Source organism: Camelus dromedarius, chromosome 32, assembly GCF_036321535.1.
Source record: "Camelus dromedarius isolate mCamDro1 chromosome 32, mCamDro1.pat, whole genome shotgun sequence".
Lineage (NCBI taxonomy): Eukaryota > Metazoa > Chordata > Mammalia > Artiodactyla > Camelidae > Camelus > Camelus dromedarius.
Genome location: NC_087467.1, coordinates 6651266 through 6676837, shown reverse-complemented (window position 1 = coordinate 6676837; position 25572 = coordinate 6651266). Strand labels below are relative to the sequence as shown.

The 25572-nt window shown below is 41.0% G+C and overlaps 1 protein-coding gene and 1 non-coding gene across 4 annotated transcripts; both read left to right on the top strand.

Annotated features, from left to right (window-relative positions):
* Nucleotides 1-2946: 2946 nt before the first annotated feature.
* On the top strand, nt 2947-3018 carry TRNAT-GGU (transfer RNA threonine (anticodon GGU)). The gene has a single exon. It is a non-coding gene; the product is annotated as a tRNA-Thr (tRNA).
* Nucleotides 3019-18205: 15187 nt separating this feature from the next.
* On the top strand, nt 18206-24892 carry C32H18orf21 (chromosome 32 C18orf21 homolog). 3 transcript variants are annotated; one of them, XM_010977437.3, is made up of 5 exons: nt 18211-18399; nt 18485-18507; nt 20735-20934; nt 22414-22613; nt 24207-24892. In XM_010977437.3, the coding sequence occupies exons 1-5, from the start codon at nt 18323-18325 to the stop codon at nt 24358-24360; spliced, it is 654 nt and encodes a 217-aa protein (XP_010975739.1). In that variant the 5' UTR covers nt 18211-18322; the 3' UTR covers nt 24361-24892. The 3 variants fall into 3 exon arrangements, with proteins under 3 accessions (XP_064337578.1, XP_010975739.1, XP_031294810.1); XM_064481508.1 differs by lacking the exon at nt 22414-22613 and having other exon boundaries at nt 18206-18399; XM_031438950.2 differs by lacking the exons at nt 18211-18399; nt 18485-18507 and adding an exon at nt 18524-19317.
* Nucleotides 24893-25572: the final 680 nt, after the last annotated feature.

Below are 25572 nucleotides of genomic sequence, written 5' to 3'. Positions count from 1 at the left end.
ATATGTTTCTGGAATGATTTCTGTTTAAAGCATGGAATAAGTGGGCATAAAGGACTGGCATTTGTTTATCTAGGAAACTTGTTTAAAGCTCTGGATAGCCAATGAGTTACTGACAGCTGAGAAAAGGAAATTGGCAAATCTTAGGGAAATAATCTCTGTGAGAAGAGTCATGTTCATGGCCAAAGTGTGAGAGGCAGAGGACTTTTGAAAAGCTCAGGATGGAAATCACAGCCCCTCCATGGAGACAAAGACCCTCCCTCCACTCCCCACTCTCCTTTCCCAGCTGTCCCAGCCCCAGCCTCGCCCACAGTCTGGCTCGGGGATTCTGCAAGGCCCTTTCCTATCAAATGATGATAAAGAAGACATTTAAATTTAGGATAGGAAAACACGGCAAAATCAGGGAATAAATGTGCAAGAATGCCCTGGGGGTAAATGCGTGATGCACCTTCTAAAAAGCCCCACAGCTCTAAGCCTATGATTATGGTTCTGAATTCTGTTTGGTTTTGGCGAGTTTAACTCTGGACACTCACTTCTATGCAGGGTGGATGTTTTTCAAGTTCAAAGTGAAAACTCTGCCTTTTATCTTTCTTATGAGGTTTTTCTGGTCTTCACCTGGCATTCATGTGCTTCTGGCAACAGACACTTCTGTCCTCTGCCTCGTTCCATTGTGACTCAGCCCAACTAAGTACATGCCAATGCTTTGTGGGTGCTTTAATTAGCTTTGGGGGGAAAAGTAATTATAATGTGGTGATAGTCTGTTAAGAAGCCGGAGAGCTCTAGGCTATCTTTCCTTCTCTGAGGCTATAGGCAAAGCACCAAGAAATCTAGAGGTCTCTTCTTTGATGAAGCCCCTCAAATTGTATGCAAGCCTTTTGTGTACATAAGGGGTGTTTTCATGAGAGAGGATGTCAGTAGCTTTCACCTGATTCCCAGAGAATTTCTTGACCTCATAAAAGGTTGAGAATCCTGAACCTAAGATTTATTGCATGAAGGAATGGAAGAAAATTAATAAATGAATAAAACGGCTATTGCTGTCCATTCAGTTTCTATTTTTTTCTCTCTCTTCCCTTAACAGAAGCAGTGGGGATTGAACCCAGGACCTCATGCACTTCAAGCATGAGCTCTACCCACCACCCCCCTCCATTCAATTTCTGATCCCCACCCCTATTCACATACACACACTTAGCTCCTTTTTCATCAATAGTTGGTCATGATTGTTCTGAGCTCTGTCTTGGGGGTTCAGCCAGCTCCTTTCAAACCACACACAAGTCAACGGCTGGTCTGCAGACCCACATTCCCTGGGAGAAATATTCCAGGAAATAATTGTCTTCATCTAACACAATCCTTGACCTTGTGTACAAAAACCCCTGGAGCTGTGGGTGGGAAATTCTCAGGAAAGCGCAGCGACTCCTACATAAAGTCAGAAAGAGAAGGAACACTCTTAGATGGAAGTGGGTAAAAAAGTGGGGGCAGCCTGCTGGGCACCTCTCCTCCATGCCCAGCCTGAGCTTCCTGACAGCAACCCCTACCCAAAGGCTGGCCCAAATGCCTGATATTTATAAACAGACTCACAGACACACACACACCAACACACACCCCACCACCACCACCACCACCATCAACCTCACCCACCACCTTCTGAGGCCTGCGAGCTCTTGTAGACACTTTTGTTCATTCAATTAGCCAACACTTTGGAGGCCCAATTATGTGCCAGGCACTAAACAGGTTTTGAGGATCAAAGCTTAGTAAGCTTGGAGTCTGATAAGACGGCAAACAGACAATCACAGGGAGGTTGCGGTGCAGCCCCCCAGGTGCTATCACCAAAGCAGAACCAGGGTCCTGGCAACGCACAGCTGGAGAGGCACACTCATGGGAACTGGAGGGGCTCTCATCACTCCTCCCCCCGTTATGCATTCACCATGTGAACCTGGCCCCTGGAGTGCTGCCACCCCGAGGCCCTGGATGTGACCCAGGAACACTCAGATGGGCAGAGCAGGTGCTAATGGCGGGCGTCACCATCATATGATGGTGGCGGCTGCCCAGAGTATGGGACTGCACCCTCTGCCCTCCCTCCACCAGTCTGGTGCCTGCACTGCCTGCTGCGCTCTACTCTGTCCAACTCCAGCCTTTCCAAGTCCACCACATTTGAACCTATCAACCACACGGGCAAAAGATATGAACAACCAACCCACATGCTGATAATGAGCTACCCAGGGCCACTCGTTGTAAAAACAATGCAAATTAAAGCAATACCAAAAGCTGGGTAAATGTTTTACAGACGGCTAACATCCAGCACTGATGAGGATGTGGGGAAATGCACTTTTCATACATTGCTGGTGAGGGTATGAAATATAATCTTTTTGAAAAATACTCTGGCAATATCCAGTAAAATTAGAAACACACATTACCTTTGACCCAAGAGTCCCACTTTGGGGAATTTATCCTGTAAGAATAAAAGCACCAGCATTGTTTATCATGGAACAGGAAAATAAAACTGGAAACATCCTAAATAGCTATGCTGGAGGAATGGCTGGCTAAATTATGATATCTGTGCCAAGGAATATTGCACAGCCATGAAAAAGAGTAAGTTATATTTATACGTATTTGCCTAGAAAAATACCAACAGTAATTTATTTAGAGGAAGGGGATAAAAGACACTATGGAGAAATGTATAGAGAAGAAGCTTGTTCTTGAACAAAAATATAAGGGAAAAACCCACATACATTTCCATAAACACACACACACATACACATACACACAAACACATCTGAGCAGAGAGAAAGATGTAGAGGGTTACAAATCAAACTGTTCAGATTAGTTACCTCAAAGGGTACTACCAGAGGCAAAGAGAAGATTATTGAGTTTTTCTTAATACATCTCTGTTTTATAATACTTGCTACAAAGAACACAATTTTTTTGGTAATTAAAAAATTTCTAGTCAAGGTTGGGGGTATAGCTCAGTGGTAGAGGGTGTGCTTGGTGTGCATGGGGTCCTGGGTTCAAACCCCAGTGCCTCCATTAAGAGGAAAAATATTTTTTAAAATAGCTTGTTAAATAAAAATCTGTATGTTTAAAAAAATTCTAGTCAAGAGAATGAGGAGAAAGGCCACCGACTAGGGGAAAATATCTGCTGAAAATATATCTAACATAGGACTATTAAAGAGAACACTTAAAACTCAACAATAAGAACCAAACAACCTGATTAAAAAATAAGCAAAAAATGTGGACAGACATCTCACCGAAGAAGATACAGAGATGGCAATTAGGCTTATGAAAAGATGCTCAGTATCAGGGAAATGCAAATTAACAATGAGATAACACTACACACCTATTGGAATGGCCATAATCCAAAATACTGACAACACAAAATGTTGGCAAAGGTGTGGAGCAACAAGAACTCTCATTCACTGCTTGTAGGAATGCAAAATGGTACAGCTGCTTTGGAAGACAGCTCGGCAGTTTTTTTCAAAACTAAACATACCCTTACCAAAGGATCTAGCACACCTTGGTATTTCCACACAAATGAGTTGAAAGCTTAGGTATACACAAAAGCCCAAATGGAGATGTTTATAGCAGCTTTATTCACAATTGCCAAATTCTGGAAGCAACCAAGATGTCCTTCAGTAAGTGAATGAGTATGTCAGTTGTGGTACGTCCAGGCAATGGAATATTATTCAGCATTAAAGAGAAGTGAGCTATTAAGCCATGAAAATGGAGGAAACTTAAAAATATATTACAAGTGAAAAAAGTCAGTCTGAAAAGGCTACATACTGTATGATTCCTGCTATGGTAGTTCCCCTTACCTACATTTTCACTTTCTATATTCCCAGTTACCCAAGGTAAACCAAGGTCTGAAAATATTCAATGGAAAATTCCAGAAATAAACAATGCATAAGTTTTAAATTGTGCACAATTCTGAGTAGCATCATGAAATCAGGTGCCTTCCTGCTCTATCCTTCCTGGGATATAAATCCTCCCTTTGTCCAGTGTATATGCACTGCAGACGCTACCCCTCTATCAGAATAGGAAAAAAACATAACATATACAGGGCTTGGTACTATCCACAGTTTCAAGTACCCACTGGGGGTCTTGGAACATATATCCCACAGATTAACAGGGACCACTATATGTGACATTCTGGAAAAGGTGAAACCATGAAGACAGTAAAAAGATCAGTGGTAGCCAGGAGTGGGGCTGGGGTAGGAGGTGGAAGGAATGACTAGATAGAGCACAGAGGATTTTTAGGGCAGTGAAGCTATTCTGTGCAATACTCTTATGGTGGATACATGTCATTATACATTTGTCCAAACCCACAAAATGTACAACAACAAGAGTGAACCTTAATGTAAACTACAAATTTCAGGAGATAACAATGTGTCAGTATAGGTTCATCAATTGTAATAAATGTCCAACTCTGGCTGGGGATGCTGATTACGGGGGAGGCAGTGGGAGGGGACAGGGGTTATAAGGGAAATCTCTGCACTTTCTGCTCAATTTTGCTGTGAATCTAAAACTGCTATAAAAATCAGGTCTATTAAAATTGTTTTAATAACTCTAAAAAATTCTAGTTAAACATTTAGTCTTAGATACAGCCTATTTGGAAATGATCATTATATAGGATTGGCCAATCAGGATCCTGCCATTCAAAGGGATGCCAAGGAGTAGTTGAAAAGAATGAAATGGAGCTCTATATGCAGCAATGGAAACACATTCCAGGCCTAGAGATAAGTGAGAAAAAAAAAAAAAAGATGCCATGACAAAACATACGGCATGACACCATTTGTATTAAAATAGAAACAAATCACACGGTGTGTATGTTTGTTAATGCACAGAAAATTGCTAATTGGAGAATGAGAGACTCTTAGTGGTTGCCTGTCTCTGGGCGATGGGAGGGAGGTCATATACCCTGCTGAGCTGCCTGAACTTTCTAAGAGTAGATTAGCTTATAAAGAAAGTAAAGCTAATTGTTTTAGGAAAAGCAAGTTTTTTCCTTGCGTCCTATCAATATATTGCACTAAGATGTGAGTGTATCCTCTGACCAGCCGTTATAAAGCTCATGTCAGCCTCAAGCTCACAAAATCAATCATCAATTTCTACGTGTGGCACCACCTGACCCTCAGGTGTTATAAAAAGAAATGTCATAACCAAGCAAAGGTGTATCCAACTTAAAGAATTACAGCGATACTTATATTTATATAGTGCTTGACAATCTAGGAAGGGCAAGAAGTCCTCCGCAAGGAATCTGTCTTTATGGAAGCAATATATATCGCAAGCAGTAATTTTAAAGGTACATCATAAGCAGAATGGCCAACCTGTCCTCACTATAAACAGCTACAAAAAAAATCCAAAAAATACATCAACAACCTGTAACATTCCTGCCCACAGCTATTATATAAGCAATTAGGAGAAAATTCACTTTATAAAAAATTTTAAAACCCTTCCCCCATGGAAGATCACACTTACTGTGGTTAAAGCACAGCCTAAAGACAAATTCAAAGTGTGTCTTCAAAAGCACCCAGACATCACTGGTTTTTCTCTCAAGCTGCGTTTGTCCCTGGGGAGCAGTCTAAGTACCCCCCAGAAAGCAGCCCTGGGGGATCATGTGACATAGAACATAGAAGAACAAACACATTATGCTTCCAACCCCACTTACCCTCGACAGAGCAAAACCAAGTACATACAATATGGGGAGACTTTGGGTTAACTTTGGTATCTAATTTTATAATATTCCTTTTAATTCTTTTTTTTTTTTTGAAATCTTGTAGTATTTTAAAAGAAGCTTTTAAATGCAGTAACGGCTTTGACAATAAACTTTTCAGTGAGAAAGAATACTTGTTTTATGACAGACGTCTATAGGAAGGTATCACTGGATTGACAGCGAACTTTCTAAGATCAACAGGTCCACAAAAGGAGCACTCAGTTGCTTATGTAAGTTAACACAGAACAGTAACCATAATGGCAGCTGTTTGTTGAGTCCACAATAGTATTTACGTGCATTCTCTCTTTAATTTTCCCAATAACCCTATGAAGTGGGTACCATTAACCCTATCTTACAGATGAGAAGACTGAGGCAGAACGATAAGGCCTGCTCAAGGTCACACAACCAGAAAGGGGTGTAGCGAGGTCTCGAACCAGTTCTTCCAGTGCCCAAGGGCCTTGGCCCTCTCCTGGTCAGGCCAGCTGGATAAGACATGAAAGGATCAGGGATAAGGGATGTGCAGCCAACCCAGAGCACAGCACTGACTGCAGTGGCCTGGCTGGACAGTGATCTGATTCACTCAGGCTTCCTCTCTGAGAGCCCAACTGCAGTGGGGAGCTGCCTGCTCACAATGGGACAGACTAGGGAACGGGGCAGCCTATGGTCATGTAGGCACAGAAGCCTCAGAGCGGAGGAAGAGGGTGGAGGTCTAACCCAGGAGCATGGCCCATGTGGGTGGTCCAATCCCATTAACGTCAAAGTCCAAGAACAATGGTCCCCACAGAACCTTGCTCCTGAGGTCCCACTGGTAACTTCTCTGTGCCAAGCTGCTACCAGGTAACTGGCAGCCATGGACAACTGTTACCTCCCCTCCCCATCTGGGAGAGCCATCCCTTTGCTCTATGATAACAGATATCTACCACGTCCAATGCAGCCAAAGGCCCAACTGATGAACATTACTTCTTGGCCATCTGGCATTTGGAGGCAGGGGGCCAACTGACTGTGTTTCAGCACAATTCAGCAATGATTTATCTTGGACAGTTCTGCAGGTTGGCAGGGCTTAGCTGGGTGGTTCTTGTGTTCCACGTGGTGTCCACCGGAGCTCAGCTGCTGCTGGCACACCCAAGGTGGCTTAATGAACATGACTGACAACTCCCTGGGGTAGCTAGAACAGCTGGGGCCTGGCTAGGCCTCTCTTCACGTGATCATTTATTATTCAGTGTCCAGTCCAAGCCTCTTTACATGGCAGCTGGATCCCCAGGGTGAAAACAGAAACAGCAAGGCCTAGTAAGGCTTTCAAATGCATTCTGCTGGTTAAAGCAAGTCACTGGACCAGTCACCACTCAAGGAGAAAAGAAATAGACTCCATTCCTTGATGGGAAAAGGGACATGAGCATACAAGAATTATTGGCAGACAATATTTTTGGACAATATACACAAAATTTAAAAGGAAGTTGTTAAATCTTACTCAGCTGTCAGGAGCCCTCTGCCCTTCTCCCTTTCTTCCTTGTCCCTGCCTAGAACATGGATGTGATAGCTGGAACTTCAGCAGTCATCTTGCAACCATGAGGCAGCCTGGAAGATGGATCCTATTCACTGAGGATAGCAGAAAGGAGATTAGGTTCCTGATGGTAGAAGAGCTGCTACACCAGCCAGGGACTGCCTACTTCCAGGGTATTTACACAGTAAAAAACATATAGATCTCAATCTTACCTAAGCAATGGTTATTTCATTTTTCCAGTAGGCACAGGTTCCAATATGAACAACTAACAGAAGGAATCACATAGCCCACAATACAAAATTTCCTATTGTGTAAAAATAGAATAAATAGCAAAATTGCTGATTTATTGCTAAGTTCCATTAGAGCCATATAAAATATACTAAAGCAAGATTCAAGGTAATGGTTTAGTGACAAGCACCTTGCCTCTAAGGTACTAGGAGTTAGTCCCGGGGAGCTTATGAGTAAGTGTTTAGAGGCTCCTTAATACTTCCATATAAACAGTGCCTGAGAAAAAATACTTTAAATGTCTTTCAGCCAAAACTAATCTTGAGTGCCTGTTCCGAACTCCTCGTCATTTAGGAAGAATTAGTATGTAAAGTTCAAATGAGGTCATTGTATCTTCCCACCCTCCCACCCCCCACCAATTTCTCATTTCCCATTCAGTCAAACGAATCCTTTTCCAATCACTGAGGCTGTTTCATAGAAGTGCAGCCTGCCTTTTCCTCTTTCTTACAATTTTTTTTTTTAAAAATGCCAAGCAAATAGGCAAGTTTTAAAACACAAGACTGGGTGGTTTTTTTTTTTGTTTGTTTTGTTTTTTTAAGCAGATGTGCATAGGAGGACCCTCAGACTGGTAAGCTGAGAAGTGGGAAGGACAGTCAGGTATTGCAGGCATGACCAGGGCACACAGATCGAATCTGCAATGACAAACAGCCCCTCAACTCTCAAATACAAGGACAAGGAGAAATGGCTGCCTTGCAGCATAATATATTTCTTCCAAAAAGTAGCTGAACTTGGCTACGTTATTATTTCACTCATTTTCGTGTAGGGTTTGGCAAATGTTTCATTTGACTTTCGCATATATTTCAAATTATTGGAATATTTTATCTTCCTGTCTATTTTAAGCTAGTAATCAGCTATCTCAAAAAAGACACATTCTTGAAATATTTTTAAATATAATTAGAGTGCTACTGCTGCTACATGCAACATTATTAAGATTTAGAGTAAAGAATAATTTGTTGTGCTGTTTTGCAACACTTTAATTCTAAAGTCTAATTATTTACACTAAAGGCTTTTCCAGAGCTGCCTCCTTGAATGCTCATCAGAAAAACACAGCATCTGGCAATTTATCTCCGAACACAATTAAATGTGCACATCTTATCATTTGATCATTTGTCAGAAGAAAACTTGTTGCCTACATGGTTTCTATTCCTACCATGATAACCTTAAAATACCAGCGATAACCCGGGGGTTCTTAGGCAATGACCTCTCTGATTCCAATAATCTGCTCAGGGTCAGGCTCTTGACAGACATCAACCCGGAAAGCGCTCCAGCTGCTAACCTGCGCGCCCCACTGAGCTGTGGGGTCCACCTGGCTGCTTCCATGAGGCTCCTTTCTTTGACTTCCCATATCTTTGCTCCTCATCTTTCTGTTCTTTGCTTTCCGTCTCCAATCTCTCTCACTGCCTCAGCATCCAATGACTTAACATCTAAAAGACCCCTCAAGTGGCAGCTGCTTCTTTCCAGGCGCAGCTCGTCATTTGCCCACGCAGTCACTCTGGGGCACAGATCCAGGCTCTACGACTGACTACCAGATACACAATTTAGTCAAGGTCCTCCAGGGAACGATTAACGCTCCGCGCTAATAAAACAACCACTCTCCCGCCCCTCCCACACGCATCCTCTCAGGAGCATGGTTTCTTTTTAAGGCTAATACTAGGAACTCACTTGGCAGAAGAATGTCCTTTCCTATCTCCTGACCCCCGCCCGGGAAGACACCACTGTGCCTATGCCGGTACCCTGAATCACCAGCCGGCTTCGCTCCCGCTTCAGCCCATTTTACCCACTGACTGCTTGAGTCCTGTGACCCGTCTCTGACCAAGACCCGTAGAGTAAGAGGACGCGGGCTCACCTGGCTCGGTCGGGGACCCCGGCGCGAGCTCACCTGGTCACCGGCGGACCCAGGCGAACGCTCACCTGGCTGTGTCGCGGGCCTGGGCGCAGGCTCACCTGGCCACCCCCGGAGCGGCGCGCGGCCGCCCCTGGGTCCCCCTCTTGCCCGCGCCGCTGCGGCCGCTTCGGAGTAGGCTTTGCGCGGCTGCAGCCCTGCTCGCCGGGCTGAGGGGTCTGCAGGGAGTTCCAGCCAACTTATCTCGAGAGCCTCGAAAGAGAAGCCTGCTGGGAATGTGGATACTCTGTTTCATCGGTCCTCGCGTTCCAAGTGACCGCTCTAGGCCAGCTCCCTCCGTAGACTGACCGAGATCTCCCTGACGCTCTTCCCTCCTTTCCCTTTGGTGAGGGAATTAGCTGCGAGGCGCCGGGTTCCAGCCATCGGAAACTGAAAACTACTTTTCCCCCTGCTGGTGACTGTGAGGAACTGCACGTGGTGGAACAAACGCACTAACAAGGTTTCCTTCCCTCCTAGCAGCTAAGATTAGGGTTCTTCCCCACCCCCCCACCCCTGCCATATCAAAACTTTTAAAACTTTCCTTTGTATTCATTTTATTGTATTCCAGGTGCCATATTAAGGGACGGCAACTCGCTTTTAGCCTTGGAATTAATGAGAATGAGAGAAGTAAGACATCCCACGGAATCCTTTTTTTTGTTTCTTTTCTTTTTTAATTGTAGAAAATTGCAAAGGTAAACGTAGGCAGAAGAGTACAATGAGGTTCTAACTTTTGGTAATGTGAACTAATCTTCCTGCAGATAACAATTCTAAAATCTGAGCAAAACATTAAAAAAAATTATTTGAAGACTCTGGAGATTGACCCAAAAGAGGCAGAAGCTAGAGGGGAGACCACATTTGACAGATGAATGGAAATCGTTGAGATTGGTGAGGTTGTGGGGTTTTACCTGAGGGCAACCCCAGATCTATGAGCAGCTCCACCTGCAGAGAGCCACAGCCTGACTGGCTTGAAGAGGACACAAAACAGAGTTTGAGGCCAGGAGAAGAGTTGGAAAGTTAGGGGAGAAATCCAGGGAGGAATCAATGGAGAGGATGAATCCACGAATGTGTGTTGTGTTAGTTTTCTATTGCTGCCCTAACAAATTACCACAAACTTAGTGGCTTAAAATAACACAGATTTATTATCTTACTGATCTGGAGGCCAGAAGTCCTGTACAGTTCTCACTGGACTAAAATCAACGTGTTGGCAGGCTGCACTCCTTTCTGGAGGAGGTAGGCGAGACTCCATTTCCTGCTCATTCAGGTTTTGGACAGAATTCAGTTCCTTGAGGTTGTAGGACTGAGTTCCCTGCCTTCTTGCTGGCTGTCAGCTGAGGGTCATTCCCAGCTCCTACAGGCCACTGCCATATCCCTGCTGGTTCCTGTTGTGGCCTTTGCTGCCATACCACAGGATGGCTTAGGGCTGAGGCTCAAGAAAGTGGGAAGAAGAAATAAGTGTGGAGAATTCCACACTCTCTCTGGGTGTTAGGAGTTTCCTGATAATCAGCCGGAACTAAAGGGCGTCCCCTGGAGTTCCTTCAGTGCTCTCGTCTGGGCTTCAGGCTGCATTGCACACAGGCTAGTAAATACCAAAGGAACAAAATGGTAAACTCACCTCTAGTTCACTGGTCCTGGAGTTGTCTTCTCCATTCAGCCTGCCTGCTACTATTTACTTTGCAGTCTTCCTATAGATGCTCTATGCATTCCATCTGGGTTTCATAGTTGCATTCAGTGGAAGGGAAGAATGGAGTGGGCTTACTCAATCCTTATCCAGAACAAGAACCTCTATATCAAAGATTAAAGAGAGGATATCACTATAGATCTTACAGACATGAAAAAGATAATAAGAGAATATTACAAAGAATTTTATGCCAATAAACTTGACAATTTAGATGAAATTGCTTAAAATAAACTTACAAAAACTAACACAAAACAAAATATATCTGAATAGATTTATTTTTCTTAATTGAAGTGTAATTGACTTTCAATATTATGTTAGTTTCAGGTGTACAACATAGTGACTCAATATTTTTATACATTACTAAATGATCGCCACTATAAATATAGTTACAGCCTGTCATCAAACTTGTCACAATATTACCAACTATATTCCACATACTGTGTATTACATCCCTGTAATTTATTTATTTTATAACTGGAAGTCTGTACCTCTTAGTCCCCTTCCCCTGTTTCACCCATTCCCTCAACCCCTTGCAATCTGGCAACCACCAGTCTGCATCTATGAGTCTTTTTTTCTTTCATGTTTGCGCTATTGTTTTTGTTTTTAGATTCTATATAAGTGAAATCAAAAAGTATTTGCCAATGACTATAACTCAATAAAAAAATGTTAAAAAAAAAGTATTTGCCTTTCTCTGTTTAACTTACTTCATCTAGCATAATACCCTCTAGGTCTACCCATGTTGTCACAAATGGCAAGATTTTATTATTTTGTGGCTGAGTAATATTCCAATGTGTGTATATATATCTATATCTGTGTGTGTGTGTGTGTGTGTGTGTGTGTGTGTATGATATATATATATATATATCTTCTTTATCCATTTATCTGTTGATGGACACTTAGATTGCCTCTATATCTTTGCTATTGCAAATAATGCTGCTATGAACATTGGGGTGCATGTATCTTTCTGAATTAGTGTTTTCATTTTTTTTTCCCAGGAGTGGAAATTGCTGGGTCATATGCTAGTTCTATCTTTTGCGTTTTCAGAATCCTCCATACTGTTTTCCACAGTGGCTGCACTAATTTACATTCCCACCAACAGTTTATGAGAGTTCCCTTTTCTCCTGATCCTTGCCAACATTTGTTATTTGTGGTTTTTTTTTTTTTTTATAATATCCACTCTGACAGGTGTGAGGTGATAGCTCATTGTGGTTTTAATTTGCATTTCTCTGATGATTAGCAATGTTGAGCATCTCTTCATGTGCCTGTTGGCCATCTGTATATCTTTGGAAAAATGTCTATTCAGGTCTTCTTCCCATTTTTTAATCAGATTGCTTTGCCTTTTTGGTGTTAAGTTTTATGAGGTGTCTATTTATTTTGGATACTAACCCCTTATCAGTCATATTATTTGCAAATATTTTCTCCCATTCAGTAGGTTCATCTTTTCATTTTGTCAATGGTTTCCTTTGCCAGGCAAAAGCTTTTAAGTTCAGTTAGGTCCCATTTATTTATTTTTTCTGTTGCTTCCTTTGCTTTAGGAGACAGATCCAAAAAATATTGCTATGATTTATGTCAAAGAGTATTCTGCCCATGTTTTCTTTTAGGAGTTTTATGATTTACAGTCTTATATCTAGGTATTTAATCCATTTTGAGTTTACTTTTGTATATGGTGTCAGAAAATGTTCTAAATTCATTCTTTTACATGTAACTAGTTTTTCTGGCACTTCTTATTGAGGAGACTGTCTTTTACTCATTGTATATTCTTGATATTCTTGCCTCTTTTGTCATAGATTAGTTGACCATTAGTGCAGGGTTTTTTCCTCAGCTTTCAGTCTTGTTTCATGGATCTACATGTCTGTTTTTGTGCCAGTAACATACTGTTTTGATTACCGTAGTGTTGTGGTATATAGTCTGAAGTCAGGGAGTATGATTCCTTCTACTCTGTTCTCCTTTCTCAATATATTTTTTGGTTATTTAGGGACTTTTGTATTTCCATGCAATTTGCAAAATTATTTATTCTAGTTCTGTGAAAAATGAATAGACCTCATAGACCTAAACTTAAAAACTAAATTATAAAGTTTTTAGAAGAAAATATAGGAAAATATCTTATGATCTGGGGTTAGGGGAGCAATAACCATGCAAGAAAAATTAACAAATTAGATTTTATCAAAATTAAAACTGCTACTCATCAAAAAAAACCCATTAAAAGTAGAAAGTCAAGCTATAGACTTTTATTAAGAAAATATAATAAACTCCTACAATTTGATAATAAAAAATTTTTTAATGGGTAAAAGAGTAGAACAGACACCTCAATGGAAATCACACAAATGGCCAAGAAGCACATGAGAAAGTGCTCCAGATCATTAGTTATCAGTCAAATGAATATTGAAACCACAAAGAGATACCACTTCACATCCACTAGAATGGTTTTAAAGTCAAAAGGCTGATAACACCAAATATCAGCAAAGATGTGGAGCAACTGGAACTCTCATATATTCTTGACGAAAATTCAAAATTGTCCAAACACTTTAGAAAACCATTTGGCCATTTCTTGTGAAGTTAAACAGGCTCCTTTGATCAAGACATTCTACTCCTAGTTATTTAGCCAAGGAAAGTGAAAACACAGGTTACAAAAAGACTTGTACAAAAATGTTCATCACAGCTCTATTTATAATAGACAAAATCAAGAAACAGTTCAATGTCCATCAACAGGTGAAAGAATAAACAAAGTGTAGCATAACCATAAAATGGAATACTACTCGGTGATAAAGAGAAAAACTACTCACAGTTTGTGAATGAATGAGACCGTAAAAGAAGTACCTACAATTTCGCTCCGTTAATGTGAAGTTCTACAAAGTCTTAACTCATTTGTGTGGAAAGTGTACATTATATGATTCCATTTTTATGAAATTCTAAAAAGGTAAAACTAAGATGTGGTTTTAAAAAAAGAACAGTGGTGGGCTCTTTGAGGGGTGGTTGATTCAGAAAGATCAGTAGAGAGAATTCTGGTGTGATGGAAATCTTGATAAAATGTGGTTCATATTCTGGGGATTGGAAATGTTTTATATCTTGATAGGGGTATTTAATTGTACATTTAAGATACATACATTTCAATGTAGGTACATTTTGTCATAAAACATGTTTACTATTATTATTATTATTAGATTTATTGAAGGGGAGTAGGGAGGGGTACAGGTGAATGCTGGGATGCTGAGAGTTGTGTGTGTATGTATGAAGTTTCATTATATCATGGTGATTATTTTGTATATGTTTGAGATTTTTCCATAATAAAAAGGTTAATATAAATAAACAAATATAAACTCACTGCCAACAATTGTCAACTCATGGCCAGTCTCCTTTTATTTTCAACACCTTCAACTTCCTTTCCTCCCAGTATGATTTTGCAGCAAATCCCTATTGAGCCCCTCCTCTGTGCCAGATCCCTGGGCTGGGCTCCACATACCAAGCAGCAAACAGGACAGATCAAACCCTGATGCCAAGGCATTCGGGGGAAAACAGGTAAACCGGCAATAAATAAGGCAATTTCAGATAGTAAAGTTACTATAACAACAATAAAAGCCAGATATGGCAGAGACTGACTTGGTGGGTGGGGCCTGGCGCTGGTCTTTATTGGGGTGGTCAGGGAAGGCCTCTCGGAGGAAGTGATATTTGAGCCCAAGATTGAATGAGGAGGAAAAGCAGCCATGGGAAGGATCCTCATCCAAAGGCGAGAGCAGCCAAGGCCCTGGGGCGGGTCTGAATAGGACCTGTTGAGTGACAGAGAGAAAAGGCTGGTGCGGCAGGAGCAATGTGAGTGTAGATGGCGGGTCTGAGGTGGGGCGGGGCCCTGGAGAGCCCAGGCAGGAGTCTATGTTCCAAGTGCAATGAGGAGCTCGGAGAGGACTGGGAGCACAGATGCTCCACGTCCCCCTAAATGATGCACATTTTCAGAAGGCCACTTTGTCTACCCTGCGAGGAATGGATTGGGAACGAGGCAGCAGGAAAGAATGTAGGAGGCCCAGGTAGGGGTGCAGGGAAAAGAGGAGAGGGTGGCCAAGGCGTTAGAAGCACTAGGCAGAGTCCTGATTTGCTTCTGGTTTTGGGCCGCTGGCCAGTGGGTGGACTGGCTGCCAGAGGTGGAAGCAGGAAACAGCAATGGCGCTTGGTGGGGCTGAGAAGGAAGAAGGCTGGGCGGTAGGGCAGGTTGGTGGGAGAAGCCAAGAGTGCTGTTTGGGTGCTTGGCGTCTGAGAAAATATGTCGTGATGCAAGTAGGGGTGCGGAGGGGGCATCTGGATGTAGGAGTGCGGTGCTCAGAAGAGGAAGAAGAGAAAAAGCTAAAGGAAAGTGGGCCACTGGGAGGAGAGTAGTGTGCGCCCGCACATTACACATTTCTCCTCTTTTCTGTTTTACTGGCTAGTGAAACAGTCTATAAGTAGATGCGCTTTGTTTAAAAAAAAAAAACCAACTTATATGGGGGGAGGGTATAGCTCAAGTGGTAGAGCTCACGTTTGACGTGCATGAGGTCCTGGGTTTAATCCCCAGTACCTCCTTTAAAAATAATAAATACATAAACCTAATTACCTCCCCTCACAAAAATTTTTTTCAGAAAGAACTTATATAGATAAACTGGCATTTCACCTATGCCATGGGGTTGTGAAGATTATATGTATTAATACAAGTAAGAAGCTTTAAAAAAGTGCCCGGCACAAATTCAGTATTCGTTGCATTTTTTTTTTTAAGTTCAGTTCCAATAGAAAAAGACTAGCTTAGCCTGTAAGGGATCTTTGCATAACTTGCTGTCCATCTGGGGGGAAAATGTCATTTAGATGCTCTACCTCATGCCTAAGTGAAAATACATTTCATGTTGATTAAAGATGTACACGGAAGAAATCGAACCAGAAAAGGATGAGAAAAACACTTGGATGACTACTCAGCTGTCTAGCTTCAGCATAAAAGAAGACTTTTTAAGCCACATAGAAAACCCAGACCCAGTAGTGAAAAGAATTTGACTGCATACAAAAGCCTCTGTGGTGAAAATGCTATAAACTGTACCAAGGATAAGTTAAGTGTTCAGTAAGGAAATTTTGCACTATAAATAATAAGCATAGTATGAATTTCCACAAAATATGAAGATGTCTTAGAAATTAACAAACAATCCAACGGGTCTTTTCGCAAAAGAAAATGCAAACCATCAAGAAATAAATGAAAAGAGGCTTTATCTCACTAGTATTTAGGGGAACCAATGGCCTTTGTCTTTTCACCCATCCAATTTGACTCAGCTTTCTCAGACACTGATGCCAGGAGTGTGAGTTGCTACAACCTTTTTTGGATATCTGACAAATAAAAATCTGCATTTCATTACACTTAGTAATTTCTCTTTTAGTAATTCAGGCAAAAGAGATTAAAAGCACCAGTATATATAAGATTTTTTGCTTCTGCACTGTTTGAACTAGCAAAGCACTGAAAAAAAGTTTTGAATGTCCATCAATAGGAAAATGATTAGATAGATTATGGTTCCTTACGTTTTGTAATATTTTCAGCTATTAAAAAAAAAGCATATGTGAGAACTATATATACTGATGTGGAGGGACGTCTGTGGCCTGTTAAGGAAAAAGGCGAGTTGTGTAGTAAAGGACTAACGTTGCATTTTTGGTTTTTGTTTTTTGTGTATATCTTGGCTTTTTTGTTGTGTATGTGTTGGGGTAATGGAGATTGGGGATATTTATACATTCATACATGGGCTTATGTGTGTAAGGACATAGAAGGAGAAAAGACCCAACTGCTAATGTTGATCACCTCAGAGAAGGAGGATGGAAAGGTGGGAAGAGCAGACATAATAACATTTCTTCTAAAAAACCAAAATATATCTATATGGATGTAAATATGTACTTTCTTTTTACAAACTTTTGTATCATTTGACTCCTTTCTGAACTTAAAAAATGAAAGATGAATAAGGGTCTAGTATCCAGAATATATTTTTAAAAACTCTAACAACTCAACAACAAAAGATAAACAACTCAGTTTAAAAATGGGCAATTAACTGGAACAGATATTTCTTCAGAGGTGTACAAACTGCCAATAACACAAGAAAAGATGCTTAACGTCATTTCATTAGTCAGTAGAGAAATGCAAATCAAAACCAGAAAGAGATGCCACTTCACACTCACTAGGAGGGTTATAGTTAAAAAAACAAACACAAAATGAGTGTTGGTGAGGATGTGGAGAATTTGGAACCCTTGTTAAAAATGGAATTACAGTATGACCTAGCAATTTCACTGCTAGGTATACACTCAATATAGAAAGCAGGTATTCTGATAAGTACATGTTGTTTATAGCAGTACTATTCACAATAACCAAAAGGTGGAAACAACTCAAATGTCTATCAGTGGATGGATGGATAAACTATATGTGATAATATACATACAATGTAATATTTGGCCATAAAAAGGAATGAAGTTCCCATATCTGCTACAGGGTTGGTGAACCTCAAAAACATTATGCTAAATGGATGAAGCCAGACAGAAAAGGTCCTGTGATTTCATTTATAATGAAATGTTCAGACTAGCAGAGACAGAATCCATAGAGACAGAAAGCAGACTAGTAGCTGCCAGGGGCTGGGAGGGAACGGAGAATGCGGAGCAACTGCTCATCAGGTACAGGGTTTCCTATAGGATGATAAAGATGTTTCCAAACTAGTGGTGTTCGCGCAACACTGCAATTGTACTAGATATCACTGAGTTGCTCACCTTTAAAATGGTTAACTTTATGTTGTGTGAATTTCACTTCAATAAAAAACGGGAAAAAATAAAAGACAAGCTCTCTGGCGCTCGTGAGGAGAGCAGCCTGGACTGGAGGCCTCGCTTCTCCCAGCTGCCCCCTTGCGGGCCGCGCGTCCGTCTGCCAAGGGCACGTCAGTACCCTGGCTCGCAAATCCAGAGGGCGACGTGGGCTGAAGAAATGAAACAGGAGTATCAGAGAGGGGGCTGTCAGACGGCAACTCCCTCCACTCGTGACGTTGCCACCTCTGCCCAGTCAAGCAAGCTTCTCTGCCCAGATTAGAGTTTGAAGCGACCCGCGCTGGGCCAGGCGGAAAGGGCGGGGCGAATGGCGGGGAGTGGGTCGGCCTGAGCGCGGGACCGGATGTGAAGGAAACCGGAACCCTTCAGCCCGGGGCGCCTGTTTCCGGAGGGAGTTCGGATCGTTGAAGTCCACCACGCTGGGAAGCCGGCTTTCGGAGTCTTTTGTCACCGGGTCTCAGCGGAGTGGGGTTGGTGGTGGCGATGAGGCAGAAGCACTACCTTGAGGCTGCAGCGCGGAAACTACAAGATAGCTGCCCGGGCCAGGCCCGGTATCTCCTGTAAGAGAGGGACGGGAGGGGCAGCGGGAGGCGAGCGGCGAGGAGGTTTTCTCTCGTCCCTCACGAGTCTCTTTCTCTTTTGCAGCTGGGCCTACAGTTCGTCACACGGTAGGGAGGACGCCCGTTGGTTGTGGGTCAAGCACGCGTCGCCCCGCTCCTCTCCATTCTGCACAACGCTCAGAATGATCAGAAAGAAAAAATCTAATCGACCCTCTGCCATAATACTCGTCTCTGAGGCTTCTCAGTTTCGCAAAGAAAAATCCAGTTTCCTTACCTTGCCTGACCTGTTAGCGACATTTGACACAGTGATCGGTCTACTTGAAGTAGTTTCCTCACTTGGCTTGCAGATCATCACAAAGTTCACTTCTTGATATGCTTTGCTGGTTCTCCTAATTTCCCTAACCTTTACAAACCAACGTTGGAGTGTCCCAGGATTCAGCCCTTGGACCTCCTTTCTAGCTACACTGACTTCCTTGGTGACAGTTTTTCATCCAGCTTCATGGCTTTTAAATTCTGTATACGGAGCACGTCCAAATTTATAGCCCCACCCCAGGCTACTCCTCCGAATTCTAGACTCATCCAGATGGCTTGATGACTTTTTTTGAATGTCATACTAGGCCAAAGCTTTATCCCCCAATATAACAACCCCCCTCTTCCAGTTGTTCCCATTTCAATAAATGGTAACCCTATCCTCAAGGAATTAGTCAGCCCAGAAACCTAGAAGCGACTTTGTAGCTAACAGACTTCCTCCCCAAGCCAAGAAGCCAGCAAATCCAGTTGGCTTTAAAATGTATCCAGTATCTAGCAACTTCTCTCTGTATCCATCTTACCACCCTGGTCCAAGCCGTCAGTCTCTCCTGGGTCATTGCCAACAGCTCCGGTGCATTTCTGCCGTCCATTCTCAATCCAGCAACCAAAGTGAGCCTAATAAAAACCTAAGCTAGATCTTGTCACTTCTCTGCTACATACTCTGAAATCTCAAAAGAGTATAAGTGAATATCTTTTAAAGAGACTACAAGGCCCTGCATCATAGGTCCGTATTAACCTCTCTGACCTGCTCTCCCTCTGTTCACTGAAATCCAACCACCCAGGCCCCGGTGCTGTTCATGGCCTTTGCAGCTGCCCTTCCTTCTGCCTGGAACTCTTGCCTCATACCTGCTTGGATTCCTCCCTCGCTTCCTTCTGGTCTCCTGCAAATGTCACCCCGCATAGTCTTTCCTGGCTGCTCTATTGCCATCCCCCATTCCCCTTTCCCTTCTTACTTCTTTCTCCCCAGCACCAAACATGATGTTGTATTTACTGTCTCTCTCCATGAACTGCCCTTTGTTCACTGTGGTATCTCCCACACCCAAAACAGTGCCTGGAACTTAACAGTCATTCAGTAAATATGAAAGAATTTTACATTTGGCAGAGCTAAGTCACAGACATGGTCCTTAGCTTTTTGTGGTGCTGTCATATCCCTAGCACTTAGCACAGTGCTCACCAATAAATGTTTATTAAATATTTGATGGTGTGCCCACCTTCCTTTTCATTTGCATCACTTCATAGCTCACCTTTCCCTAAAAAAAAGTAATGCTTGCTTTTTCACCGTAGCTTTACCTGAAAGCCCTTTACAAATAATGAGTGCCATTTCCAAATACAGATAGAATTTATAGTCATCTATGATGACCTTTTTCAAGCCTCTTTGAAATGTTTCTGGATGGTCCATGCATAGCTTAATAATTTCCAGGGCATTTAAGTCCTATTCTGCTACTGTTATTACCAGCCTTATCTTCATTTGTTTAGGGCTCCCTGAGAATGTGAGTTCTTTAAAGATAGCAACTCTTTTCTTTCTGTATTTTTATCTCCACAGCCTAGCATGGTGACAGTCAGTGAATGCTTTCTTGATTGCATAAAGGGGATAGGGCATGTCTGTTGTCCTGTTACCTTGTACTGAGAAAACCACCTACAAAGCCCAGCTCACAAATCACAAAATGAAAAATCACAGTATAATTTGTTATTTTGTAATAAACATGTTTGTAAAATTGATGAGACATACAGATTTTATTTACTTGGTAGCAAGTAATGAATGTAGCAAAGAGTGGGGACCTACCTATTTGTTGCTAAAAGGAGTGAATGGATAGAATTACAGTTTTTGTAAAATAATTATTATATATTGTAATTAATGCTAATTTATCTTTTTGTAAATTATATAAATTATACTTTGAGTTTGCTTACTGAAAATGTGTATTTACTCACATTAAGTAATATACTCTTTTGCATTTATAATATTGACAGTTTGTGGTAGCAGAATATTCTGGTTTGCTGAATCATGAGTTCCATTGTGTAATTGTAGATGATAACAGCACTTTTGAAGAAACATGTCCATACTGCTTCCAGCTGCTGGTTCTGGATAACTCTAGAGTGCGCCTCAAACCCAAGGCCAAACTGACACCTAAAATACAGAAACTTCTTAATCGAGAAGCAAGAAATTATACACTCAGTTTTAAAGAAGCAAAAATTGTGAAAAAATACAAAGACTCCAGAAGTGTATTGGTAAGATTTCAATTCCAGTATGTATAAATAAACGAGAATTTTCTTTCACTTAAGATAAAGTTAAGAATCAGCCTGAATATAACTCAAAGATTTGTAGTAGTACATTTAAATTGTCAAAATATATACATATTTTTTCCTAATTATTACTGTTTCATCAAGAGTATAGCTTATTTTTTGTTTCTTGCAATTACCTGAAACCAAACAGCATGGGCTCTCAATTGTTCACATCTTACTGTTGAGCACAATTATTTTATCAGTTAATGGTACCTTTCTTCAAACAGCAGTGTGTATTAAGTACCCCATGGAGGGTTATGTCTTCAGTCACCCTCTTCCATGTCAGAGTATGTTTTTAAGTTTATGCCCAACAAAGGTAAGTACATCTTACGTTCATTCATCAAACATTTTTTGAGGCTGTATCTTATGCAAAACAGTGCAGTGTATTGGGGCTATAAAATGGAATAAAACAACTAAAATCAAATTATTTATGGTTTTTCCAATGCACTTTATCTGCATGTTCTTTTTAACATTTGTCAAGTGTTTGAGTGCCTGCTTACTACCAGGCACTGTGCTGGGCACACTGAACATTATGACAGATTATGTGTGACCCAAGACTACAACTGGTAATAACTTAGATTGGAACTGCCATGTTTAGGAGTTCACCAGCACTGGATGGGTAAGTGCATTTTGCTCTGTCATAAAATTGACTGTTTATATAAAGCATGGAGCAACTTAAACAGACCTCTGTAAATAAGACCTTCCATTTGCATTTTTACCTGCTCATGATCTTCAGAGTACTTAGCTAAACTAGTTTGTATTAATTTTGTTGAGGCCTGGGCTGAGTCCTAGGCACTGAGTGAGATATGTAGAAGAAAGGCATTCAGCTGTAAAAATGGACCATGTCTTGAAAAATGAATCCTGAAAAAAGGAGTCAACCTCTATAGCTAATGAGGTGAAGAAGTGTGAGAATGTGAGAATTCATTTGATTGGTTTTATAAATTACTTCAGACCTATTTTTACAGAATCACTAATCAGTTGTCTGAAGGAGTCAATTAAATTTTCCATGATACTTAGCCATGTTTTATTGGGAAAGGCTTGGCGTTTGTCTGCAAAAAAATATTAAATGTCTACTACTGTTACAAAGAGCATCCTTCCAAAGTTTAAAGAGTATCATTCTCAGCCTCCTCCATTCTCTTTGAACAGAGTTTTACATTGAGAAAGTAGAGCTTTATCATCTTTACAAAGGTGTTTTAAATTATATACGGATGTTGAGCCATTAACTTTTTATTGAAGATTTTCTTTTAAATTTGTGTCTTTGTCTGATTCCTGTTGCTAGATTACAAGCTCCCCAAGGGCAGCCTTTGTTACTCAACCTTGTGACACCTGATGTAGTCCCTTATGTATAAGAATTTAATGAACATGCAGTTTATTTGATTGAATTATAAGATAAATCAGACCTAATATTTCTTCTTTTAATGGCAGTTGGTTACTTGTAAAACATGCAACAGAACAGTTCAACATCATGGTAAAAGTAGAAGCTTTCTATCAGCATTGAAGAGCAATCCTACCACTCCAACGAGTAAACTCGGCCTGAACACCCCGGAGAGGATGACTCTAAGTTCTGCGAACCTGAAACATGATAGGTCTGGTTCCAAAGGGAAGAGCCCAGCATTGACTTTCAGGTATCTTAATTCATTAAGCTGTTTAAATTGCTAGAGTTAACTCTTCTGAGTTCCTCTCTGTTTAATATACACTCCCTGACTTTGCCACCCAGCTCAGGGAGTTCTTCTGCGTGCTTTTCTGCTTCCAGCTTCTCCCTGGGCCTGTTCCCAGCTGCCTGTGCAAAATATCTACTCCCCCGTCCCCACATGTCCCCACAGTTAACTACTCAAAATGCCCCATCCTCCTATGTTGCTTGTTTTGTAAGTGAACATGTCCTTCTAGACATTCTGACCTGAGACGGTGAGTACAGCTCACAATTCCTGCTACCTTGGTCCTTGTCCAGTTAGTCGCCAGCTTCTGTCCATCCTATTTCCTTGGTGTCTGCATGTGAGCTCTCCTTCCTCCCTGCTGCTGCTGTCTGTTCAGGTCTCCATTCATTGGCCAGGACTACTACAATTATTTCCTGAGTTTTCCCGCTTCTAGTTTCAAGCCCTTCTAGTCTGATATTTTTTAAAAGCACAGTTGTGGTTAGAAGCCTTTTAGCACTTCACTCTGTAGCATACGGAACAGGTGCTCTGGGGTGGCTTTCGAGCCCTCACTACCTGGTGCCTGTCTGCCTGCCTGTCTTACTTGCCTTCATTCCTCCTCTGTGTCAGCAAAGCTGAACCACTCAGGTTACTTTCCTGCTCCAAACCTTTGTTCTTGCTGTTGCCTTGATCGGAAATTCCCGTGGAAATTAACTGAATAGGGATTTCTCAAATGATACAAAGTTAACTGTGTGACTGGGCACATGTTTTATTTTTAGTAATCTTCAATACTTTATCCACTATGCTAATCAGTAAATTTAACTCCATAGAAACAGAAAGGAATTTGTGAACATTTTCTTAGAAAAGATTCTGGTAGTTTCTTGAACATAAATAACAAAATTCAGCAAGGTCTGGATTATTTCTGCTTATTGAATTGAGGGTTTTTTCTTTTTTTTTTTAAAGCTTTTTGGGGGGGGGGGTAAACTGGGTTTATTTATTTATTTATAGTACATTTTTTAATGGAGGCACTGAGGATTGAACCCAGGACCTTGTGCATGCTACGCCCATGCTGTATCACTGAGCTATACCCTCCCCACTGAATTTTTCTTTTATTGGGCGTGATGTCTAAAATTCCAAGTCCAGTTTCCTGTAAATTCTTGATTTAGTTATCTTGATGTTTGGTATGATAGGAATTCAGCATAGAAGTTTTCACTTTCTTGGACACATGCAGATAAAAGGAAATTTGGCATATTTAAAATAACTCACTTGCTTTTAGACCAGACTGCTTCTTAGATACATGCAGGAGTGAGAAGGATATTTCACATTTATTACACAGATGGGGAGTCAGAAGAGGGATGAGACTGACAAACCCCAAAGATTGTTTGGGGGGATGGAACACAACTGGCGGGAATGAAGTAGAATAGGGCATAAATATACACATACCAGATGGGGAGCTGTTTACTCGGTGGGTATTTTTAGGGCCTGCTCTGAGCCTGGCACTGCTCAGAAGCACTGGGCTAAGCAGGAATAAGACTTTTAAACTGTCATTTGTCAGTATACTAAGCATGGCTTTATGTTTCTTTTCAGAACACCTACATCTGGACAGTCAACACCTATTTGCTCCTCAAAGAGTTTGGGCAAAACAAAGAAACACTTCTCTCAACTAAAAATGTTGCTTAGCCAGAGTGAATCCCAGAAGAATCCAAAGGTGGACTTCAGAAATTTCTTATCTTCTTTGTAAAGGATGGACTAGAAGAATAAGAAGTGTTTAATGCAATTTATGAAACTAAAGTTAGAAAAACTGTTTTTTTTTAAAAATCTATTTAGTCTTAAAATACATGAAAACCAGGGTCCAGGAACGAATTTTTCTTGGCATTTGCTTCAGTGTTTATGGAGAAAAGCCCTCATTAGAATGAAAAACCAAAACCCGCACACCTCGCAAGGTGGCTGTGAGAATCAGACATGTCTGAAAGGTCCTCGTAAGCAGTAAGGATATACACGGACACTCAGTGGCTGTTACTGTCTTCTCCTTCCTTAATTAACAGTTTTCATTATTTACGTCATTTTCTTTCATAAGGAAACTGAGATCTTTACGAGAGGGTCTACTCACTCCTTTCTCGGTGTCCGTAGCCTTATTGCTAATTCAGAAAAAGTGTAAAGTACGTGTGTCTTTGTTTGCCTATATTCATCCGCATAACTGAATATTAGTAAAAATTTAAACATTATTCCCATTTTCCATGCAAAAGTAAATACAGGGGACATTCTTGATTATAGATGATTCAGTCAGATATCAAAATTTTCATTTTTACAGCTCTCTTTTGTTCCTCATAATGTTTCACTGTAAATGGTATTTCATTTGCTCTGGCGAAAACTTATTTTTTTAGGTCTAAAATTTACATCAAATACCATAGTAACAGTTTAGCTATCCTAAATCTTTCCTGGGACATAGATGTGCTTTTTTTAAATGACAGGCTAGGATTCTGTTCAACCTGTCTTTTAAAAACTCTTTAAATAAGTAATTTAGACAATTTAAACTATAATCTGTTTCCAAGACTCTGCTGCTTTAAAGTTTAAAACTTAAAATTTTCTTAAGAAATACAATGGAGAAAGGATAGTCTCTTCAGTAAATGGTGTTGGAAACTGGACAGCCACATGCAGAAAAATGAACTACCACTCTCTCACACAATACACAAAAATTAACTGAAAATGGATTAGACTTGAAGCCATAAAACTCCTAGAAGAAAACATAGGCAGTGTGCTCGTTGATATCAGTCTTACCAGTATCTTTCTAGATATGTCTCCTCAAGCAAGGGAAACAAAAGCAAAAATAAACAAATGAAGTTACATCAAACTAAGAAGCTTCTGCACAGCAAAGGAAACCATCAGTAAAATGAAAAGACAGCCTACTGAATGGGAGAAATGTGCAAGTGATACATCTGGTAAGGGCTTAATA